The 8,984-nt window shown below is 43.2% G+C and overlaps 1 protein-coding gene and 1 long non-coding RNA gene across 2 annotated transcripts in view; one reads left to right on the plus strand and one right to left on the minus strand.

Annotated features, from left to right (window-relative positions):
- The window catches only part of Gtf3c3 (general transcription factor IIIC subunit 3), a 31,781-nt gene that overhangs the window by 13,371 nt on the left and 9,426 nt on the right, over positions 1-8,984 (plus strand). The window contains exons 7-12 of the mRNA XM_005366359.3: positions 2,053-2,200; positions 2,695-2,767; positions 4,109-4,212; positions 5,236-5,407; positions 7,980-8,182; positions 8,822-8,923. Coding sequence (XP_005366416.1) covers positions 2,053-2,200; positions 2,695-2,767; positions 4,109-4,212; positions 5,236-5,407; positions 7,980-8,182; positions 8,822-8,923 — 802 coding nt within the window. The remainder of the gene's footprint in view (positions 1-2,052; positions 2,201-2,694; positions 2,768-4,108; positions 4,213-5,235; positions 5,408-7,979; positions 8,183-8,821; positions 8,924-8,984) is intronic.
- The window catches only part of LOC113458200, a 15,924-nt gene continuing 10,053 nt past the window's right edge, over positions 3,114-8,984 (minus strand). Inside the window, exons 2-3 of the long non-coding RNA XR_003378619.1 lie at positions 6,555-6,959; positions 3,114-3,212 (exon numbers count right to left, since the gene is read on the minus strand). This is a non-coding gene — a long non-coding RNA (uncharacterized LOC113458200). The remainder of the gene's footprint in view (positions 3,213-6,554; positions 6,960-8,984) is intronic.

An 8,984-nucleotide genomic window follows, 5' to 3' on the forward strand; every position in this document is an offset into this window, starting at 1 on the left:
GTGTGTGTGCGTGTGCACAGGCTTGTGTGTGGGGGCTCATGTGTACTGGAGGGAAGGAAGATGGGGATCTAGGGTGTATGCGTGCGTGTGCACAGGCTTGTGTGCACGTGCTCACGTTTACAGGAGGAAAGGAGAAGATGGTAAAGAAAGCGCTGTGGAAGGACTATCTCTGAGTTATTCCAGCGTTTAGACATCAGGGAAAAGAGAACTTAGCCAGCAGACGAAAAGACAATGCTCAGTGCAGGGAAGAAGATGACACTCCAGACTCACTGAAGAGATCATGTCAGTGAGGGGGTGTGGGCGTCCTTGTGAAATAAGGCAGACAGGTCCCGAGGAGCGAAGACTGGGGTTTGGCGCTCAGGGTTAGCTACCTGGAGATCTTTGGCAGAAGGGTAGGTAGTGTCTGCACAGCGGGGCCTGCGTCAGGTGTTTCTAACTTCTTAGTCTCCAATCCAAAGAACTGAAAGAGTCCAGAGTGGCAAGGGAACTTTATTCAAAAGAAAAAAAAAATGTGCAGACCAGAAAGAAACTCTGCAGGCCACATGAGTGAGGAAGTATCTAATTGCCTAGGCTTTTCCCTTTGGGGTTCAGGAGAAGGAGTTTGCTTGTTTTGGTCGTTAAAGACCATAGTTGGATAGTCCTCTGTTTTGATGGTAGATTAGGTGATGTATTCACTTTTTACTGTGCCTGTCCCTTCCCTGATGTATCTGATTTTAATGATAAGCAATCCAGTTATGCGTAAGCTAAGCTGGGAAGTAGGGGATTCCTCCAGGACACTTGCTTGACTGTACACGCACCCAGCTGACTGCAGCAGGCAGAGGTGTTGCACAGGAGGGCTGCTTGTACAAGTTCTTGTGAGTACTAAATAATCTGGCTTCCAAGCCTTTGAACATTTGCCAAATGAAAGACTGGCCTGCCACGTGCCAGACTTTTTTGCCGCAAAGAATGAGAACCCAGCACTGGTGACTCTTAGACAGCTTTTTTCTGTTAGCAATAATTCATTGTCAAAGGAGCTAAGGAGGAGACCCAGAGATGAAGAAACTGGAGCTGACTCAGGACGCCATGAAGAGACTGACTTTTATTTGATGGAGGCTGTACCTGTGCGCTAATTTACCGTCTGGTGTTCCCCAGACACTACACAGCCTGTTGGAATCACGTAATTCTGCTCTTTGGGCTAGCTCCTTTTTCTCCAATGCCCTTTTAACAAAACAAGGGAAATCATATTCCTAGTTGCTGTGAGTGTGTATTTCTGCATTTAGAAGATTAGTATTACTATGTTTTACGCACCTAGGAACTCTTACAGTTCTCCTCACATTGGCTCTACCTCCTGTCACTGCTCGGCTGTGCAGAACAGAGCTTATAATAAAGGTGAGGGACAGTGGGGACTGGTGCCATGTTTATTGTAGAAACCTTTCCCTCTCTCTTTCTAGCACTTGGTGCCAGCCTATGACTGACAAGTTTGAAGATTTGTACGTGTAGTGTATTGTATGTTTCAGAATTCAGAGTAATACAGACCTTTTTATAATTGAACTTAATAAAAAGAACAAGAGGATGAATCTATTCAAATTTATAAAACATCCCAAGCAAAAGTAAAATTACACAAAGCCAGAGAGTATCTTTGTGTGTCACTCACAAATGAGCACTTTTAGTAAGCGGCAGAAGTCAAGGAAGCACCCCGACTCGGTCAGCTGATTTAGGTTCCCTGGAAACACGGGAAAACCAAAACAATGCAGTGTCTGTTGCTGGGGGAGGAGAAACGCATTATTTATTACGTGTACAGTGTTCTGCCTACATGTATCACTGCAGGCCAGAAGAGGGCGTCGATCTCATTACAGATGGCTGTGGGTGCTGAGATCTGAACTCAGGACCTCTGGAGAGCAGTCCACACTCGTAACCTCTGAGCCGTCTCTCCAGCCCAGCTACTGAATTTTAAAGTCCTTTCTCCCCTAAGTTTTAAGAAACTGAAGTCACTTAGTTGTTGAAGGTCCTAAGCAAGAGTTGAGTTTTATAGTCAGAGTTAAGCATTCATTGACTTGCCCCTCACTGTTTTAGGAGTTACTACGAAGCCAACGACAGCACTTCAGCTATAAACATAATTGAAGAAGCTTTCTCAAAACACCAAGGCTTAGTCTCCATGGAGGATGTGAACATAGCAGCTGAACTGTACATTTCCAACAAGCAGTATGACAAGGCTTTGGAGGTAGGAACGTTCTCGTGCGTCTCTTGTAGGTTTAAAACCTGTGTTTATGAAAAAAAAAAAAACCAAAAAAAAACCTGTGTTTATGTTGCAGAAATGCTTTGAAATTAGCATCTTGTCATTTTAATTATTTACTAAAGTATGCATTTAAACTAAGTGGAAATAATAGATTTCTGGATTCTGTGTGAAGTATAAAATGTAATTATATGATAAGTGATATTGACGCTGTAAAGCCCAAGAGTGTCTGCACTCAGTGGTAGCGGGACTCAGCGGAGCGACTCCTGCTGGAGAAAGCAGGTTGGTTTGCTGTCGAACTGATGCATCTTTGGTTGTAGTTGGTGTGATATGATGATGTCAGTGTTCTACAGCTAGGATTTCTCATTTTAAAAAGGTTCTTCTTAATACCATTTTATGTTGTAAGAACTATTTGAAATAACTATTCACAAAAAGGTTTTCTATATATAACTTTTATTTCTCTTTTTTTTAAATTTCTTTAGGTAATTACAGATTTTTCTGGAATCATCCTAGAAAAGGAAACTTTGGAAGAAGGCACCTCAGAAGAGAATAAAGGTTGTAGTTAATTTCACGTAGGACATGAGCATAACCCTCTCATTAGGTGTGGGTCCCCTTGGTTATGTCCTCAGAGCATGTGCACGGCAGGATTCGGTTTTCTTATACTGGCTTTTATGGAATCTTTTTTCCCCCTTTTTTGCAATGCTAAGGCTCAAACCCAGAGCCTTGTGCATGAAGGACAAGCATTCTACACTGACATATACTGCTAGCCCTTCGTTTGCAAGCAATTTAAAAAATGTTTTGAAGTTTATTTATTAATAGTTTCACTTGAACTTGACATTTCTTACTTTTGTTTGTTTTTTTTTGACTCTTTTTTGGTTAGGATCTTACTCTGTAGCCCAACATGAAACTTACCATGTAGTCCTGGCTGGCCTCAAACTCATGGCAATCCTCCTGCCTCAGTCTTCAGATGCTGGGAGTTGTGCATCACCACATTCAGCTCCTATTTATCATTAGAAGAAAAAAAGTTTACAGTCATTCTTTATCTTTTTTCCTTCCTTCCTTCTCCCTTTATTTTCTTTTTTTCTGTCTTTTTATAAGACAGGTTCTTGCTATGTAGCTCTTGCTAGCCTCAAACTCAACATCCTCATGCCTCTGCCTTCCAGGTACCAGAATTGTGTCACCATGCCTAGATTAGCCATGTTTTTTGGTTTATACTTTCTTTCTTCTAAAAATTATATTTTGGGGGGCTAGGTATGATGTTGCTTACCCATAACTACAGTCTCACAGTGAAACCATGTTCCTATGATTGGGTAACTCAGACTATTAATTAATGGCAAATTCTGTAAAACAGATGAGATTACTTAATTTGCCAGTAACTTACATTTGAGCCTACTATTAAAGGTATATCATTAATATCATGCAGTTTAGGAAATGGAAGCAAACTGACTTGTAATTTGAAGTAAATATGAAATAAATATAGATTAGAACTCCTTTAGTTTCCTAGAACTTGAAAAGTTGTCTTGCTATAATGAAGTTTTAGAAAGCAGAAAAGTGACCCTTTTTATAACCTCTCTAGAGTAAAGTCTAAAGTGAAGCTTTTGAACTCAGGAATTTAGAAAGAGAGGTTTCATACGTCCTGGTCATTTTTTATCTTTAATCCTCTGAAGTCTGGTAAAAGGCATGGGCTAAGGTCGATACTAGGAAAAAGGCGGGATGAGCACAGACAAAGACAGACTGGAAGAGGTAAGAAGCCGCTGACCGTGCTGTCGAGTGAGCACTGACTGGGGCTCCCCTAGAGCTGTGGAAACGGCATCTGTGTACAGGCTGAAGCTGCCTTAGGCGGCTTTGCTTGCGAGCTTGCAGGTAGGAATGAGCGCCTTGTCTGTTGCTCCCCAGCTGCTGAGACCGTCACCTGTTCTATCCCTGAGAGTGTGCCCATAGACATCACGGTGAAGCTGATGGTCTGCCTGGTGCATCTCAACATCCTCGAGCCACTCAACGTAAGTAGCACGGGGGCCACACCCTCTGCAGAAGTACTGTAAGATCCTTCCTGTCGAGCCCATGGTCTCCGTCAGATGACTAGAAATTACAACGAGACCTTAGATTTTCACATTTCTTAGTGACGGGGAGGGCACAGTAAATGTCACATTACTTCCATAGGAAGGACTCATAAAAGCAGAGCGTTTTGGAATTGGACTTGGAATAATTTTCTTTTTAAATTTTTTATGATTTATTTATCTTTATTTTATGTACATTGGTCTGAAGGTGTCAGATCCCCTGGAACTGGATTTTCAGACAATTGTGAGCTACCATGTGGGTGCTGGGAATTGAACCCAGATCCTCTAGAAGAGCAGTCAGTGCTCTTAACCGCTGAGCCATTTCTCCAGCCCTGGAATAATTTTCTCTTAAAATGAGAACAAGATTAGAAGTTGTGGTTAGCCCCTAGGCAGTCTATAATTGCCATATCTGCTCTCTGTTTCTGACTTTGGAACAAGTATTTCATTGAATAAAAAATGTATTGGGCATCTGCTTTGTTGACCTTTGGATAAGGTATTGAGTAAAACAAACCTTCCCTTCTCTGGTAGATCATTTGTTGTAAGCGATTAAATACATTCATAAAATATGTAAGTTATTGGGTGGTGAAAAGTGTTCTGAAGAAAAAGAAATCTACAGAATGGAGGGGAGAAAGCCGTAGGGATCCCCTGAGAAGGTGCTGTCTGAGTAGGAGCCGAGGGAGTGGCTCTTCAGACTCCCAACAATTGCAGGGAGCCCAAGGCACAGACTTGATGGGCTATTTAGAGAACACACTCCTCAGTGAGCTCACTTCCTAGCCGCTGGCCCTTTAATAGGCCCACGCAGCGATGAGTGAATGAGTGAGGAGTCTGGATCTTTTTAACAGACACAGAGAAATGAGCACTAAGCTGTTTTTGTTAGTCCTTGCTGCTTTTTTGGCTTATGTCATGTAGCTGATAACGTGGTTATTTACAATGAGTGCTTAACCTCTGGTTTTATTTGGCGTTTAGCCTCTCTTGACCACACTGGTGGAACAGAATCCTGAAGATATGGGTGACCTCTATCTGGATGTGGCTGAAGCTTTTCTGGATGTGGGTGAATACAATTCTGCACTTCCCCTGCTCAGCGCACTGGTCTGCTCTGAAAGATACAACCTTGCAGTGGTTTGGCTTCGGCATGCAGGTAACGCTTCAGCTGTGGAGGAAGCTGTTTCAGCCTCCATTCCCAACACGGTACATTATAACGTAGAATATCCGTGCCTGTAGTTCCGAGTTTGTGTAGCTAGGAGACTGGTTTGTACTGCGGTCGCCTTGCTAGATTACCAAGTGTCAGCACCCTTGAGCCACCGCTCCTGACGTGGGTGACATCAAAGCCACAGTGTTCTCTCTAGAGGACAGTAAATTTGCCTAATGACGTTGACTTTGCGGGAAATCCGAGGGTGATAACATAAGAAAGCTGACATGCCCCTTAAACACCTGTCCTTCACTTGCCGTAATCACGCATTATAGAACTGTATTATCAGATGGGAACAACATTATTTTTAGTTTTTATAAATGTATGTTTAATGTTATTCGGAAAGAAAATAGTTGATGTGCTTTTCCATGCTATTTGACCCCCCGTACTCATGATTAACCTATTAATCATTTTATTTTATTGTGATTAACTGCATAGTAGTCTGAAAATAAGTTATTCAGAGTAGAGAAAACCACTTAAGAAAGCAACCAAATCTCCTAGACATACAAAAATAGAAGATAATCTGCTAGGATGTCCTAAGTAAAAAAGATTAAAGGCTGGGCCTGGTGGTGCACACCTGGGGAACAAAGGCAGGCGGACTTCTCTGCGTTTGAGGCCAGCCTGGTCTACAAGTTGACTCTAGGCCAGCCAGGGCTACATCGTGAGACCCTGTCTCAAACAGACAAGCAAAACAAAATCCCAAAAGAAAAACAAACAAAAAGACATTAACAGAACAGTTTTCATTTAATGTTAGAAAGCTGTAACAAGTATTGAGAGGAGCAAGTCCTCTGTAACTGGAGAAGAAATAGTTGGCCTCTAAGAACACAGCTTATATCACAGGTGGAATCTAGGAAAAATCTCATTATTAAGAGAACATTTTTTCGCCAAGTGGTGGTGGCACATGCCTCTTAGTCCCAGCACTTGGGAGGCAGAGGCAGGAGGATCTCTGTGAGTTCAAGGCCAGCCTGGTCTACAAGAGCTAGTTCCAGGACAGGCTCCAAAGCTACAGAGAAACCTTGTCTCTAAAACCAAAAACAAATAAGCAAAAAAGAGAACATTTTTCTATTTTGAAGAGTAGACATGAATGTGATAATACCTTTAAACCAAGCCACCTTTGTGGGGTTTGTAAAGGAGCCGTGGTGCACTGGGGCTGCCCCGTGATCAGCAGTAGGCGCTTGGAAATCCTTTCTCATCCTGATCATGTTGATCACTGCTTTTTCCATTTTGAAGCCATGCAGCTTGAAGTTAGTGAATTGTGTCAGTCAGCTGAGTTGCGGTGGAAATTGAAGCTTTGGTCATCTAAACATCAGGGAAGCCCATTGAAGGGTTTGATAGCTGTGGTGTCGCGTGAGCTAACTGGGACGACGAGTAGGGGATGCCATCATGATGGTCCATTGATGCTTGCGTTCTAGTTTGTTCTCGAGAGCTAGCCGGCCGCAGTGGCCAGGAGACATCTGAGGAGGACACTTTGGAGGTCATCCGAGGGGATGTGGTGGAGCTGCTAGAGCAGATTGGACGGGAGAGAAGAAAGACTTGTCAGAGCGTGCCTCCGAGTCCAGAGGACTGAGCGGGGTGGATGGCGAGGGATTTCCTGCTGAGGACGCCTGTTGAGTGGAATGGGAAAGTGGGAGGTGGTTGATATTGGGGGTGTCCAAAACTAGGGAACCCAGTAACAGTGTGAGTGAACTGGTTATGGGGGAGTAGAGAGAGGTGAGGATTGGGGAGGCACCTCTCCATGGGCTCGTGATGCCGTGTGAGAGGAGGGAGCTAGCTTACTGTTGCCAGTACCCTGGATTTTATAAAATCCTAATCTAAGATACATAGACAGTTAATGCTGTCAGCAGTCACTGTGCCGTAACAAGCAAGTCTGTCGATTAAGTCGGCTCTCCGGTCTTGAGCTCTCGGCATGTTAAGATGTTTCCTGTGGTATGACCGGCGTGTTTGTTACTATATAACATTCAAAATGCCACTGAGGACATGGGGATTGCTAAAAACAGCACCCAGTCAGGAAAGACTCATCAAGTTGAATCTAGACTCTGACTGCATCCTTGAGGCAGTTCAGTTCTGAGGCCAGGCCTGGCGTCTAGCTCACCCCATAGAGTGCTTGCCTTGTATGCATAAGGCTCTGGCTTTGATCTTTACCACCAGGGAAGAGATCACTAGAATGGCCAGTTGATCGATCAGTTAACAGAGTAGGAGGGAGGCTATAGTCAGGATATATCGTTTATAATAAATAAATTATAATAAAGAATAAATTTTTAGACAAGGAAAAATAAGTACGAACAATATATATTCATATTATAGTTTTCTTCTGTTGCTCTAACATTCTTTTGTGAATGGGTACTCAGGCTCGGAGGCTGGGGCGAGAAGGTTGCAAATTTGAGGTCAGTCTATACTACATAGTGAGACTCTGTCTCAGAAAGTAAAATAAAAGAAAATAAATTACTAATTAGATTTGAAAAGCAATAGTTTTGTCCAGTTTACAACTTGAGAATTAAACATCTTTATTTTACCATCCTAGAATGTTTGAAGGCCTTGGGCTACATGGAGCGCGCTGCCGAGAGCTATAGCAAAGTGGTTGATCTGGCCCCACTCCACTTGGATGCAAGAATCTCACTTTCCATCCTCCAGCAGCAGCTGGGTCGTCCTGAGAAAGCCCTGGAAGCTCTGGAGCCGATGTATGACCCGGACACGTTAGCCCAGGATGCGAATGCCGCACAGCAGGTTGGTCACGCCTCTGGGCTTTCTGCTCGGTTCGCCCAGCTTAAGAGCCTCTGCCTCAGTTTTTACAGCTATTGTTTAGTGTGTTCATTTAGTGGGATTTGTTTTGACATGTGTGTTGTATGTACTAGTAGCATGAGTGTGTGTCTGCTTGGAGGTCAGAGGCAGGTGACGTGTGTTGTATGTAGTAGTGTGGATGTTGCATGTTGGAGGTCAGGCAGATGACGTGTGTGTCGTATGTAGTAGTGTGGATGTGCGTGTTTGGAGGTCAGAGGCAGATGTCAGGTATCTTTCCTAGGTCTCCCCACATACGTGTGTGTGTTGACACAGTCTCACTAAATGTGAAGCTCTCATCGCTATGGCTGGCCAGCGAGCTTCTGCCTCTGCCCCGTGCTGGGTTCTGGGGTCTCCATTTCCCTAGCCTCCAAACTGAGTGGTTTTGAAAAACAGTTTCGCCTTAAGTTTTAGTCATTTTTATTAAGTATAAATTATAGCTTCTAAAGTAATAGGTTTTGATTTTATCATAAAACAAATGTTCGTAGAGTCTAATTTCTAAAAAAAAAAAAAAACCTTATTTCTTCAAATCAAACCATTTTCGTGAGCTTCGTCTCAGCAGTCCCTGTCGTGTGCTTGCTTCTCTAGGAACTGAAGCTGCTGCTTCACCGGTCTACGCTGTTATTCTCTCAAGGGAAAATGTACGGTTACCTGGACACCTTACTAACCATGCTGGCCATGCTTCTGAAGGTGGGGAACATTCAGAATGCTCATTTTAAAAATGTTTAAACAGAATGACAGCTTTGTAATC

Source organism: Microtus ochrogaster, unplaced genomic scaffold, assembly GCF_000317375.1.
Source record: "Microtus ochrogaster isolate Prairie Vole_2 unplaced genomic scaffold, MicOch1.0 UNK8, whole genome shotgun sequence".
Taxonomy (NCBI): Eukaryota; Metazoa; Chordata; class Mammalia; order Rodentia; family Cricetidae; genus Microtus; species Microtus ochrogaster.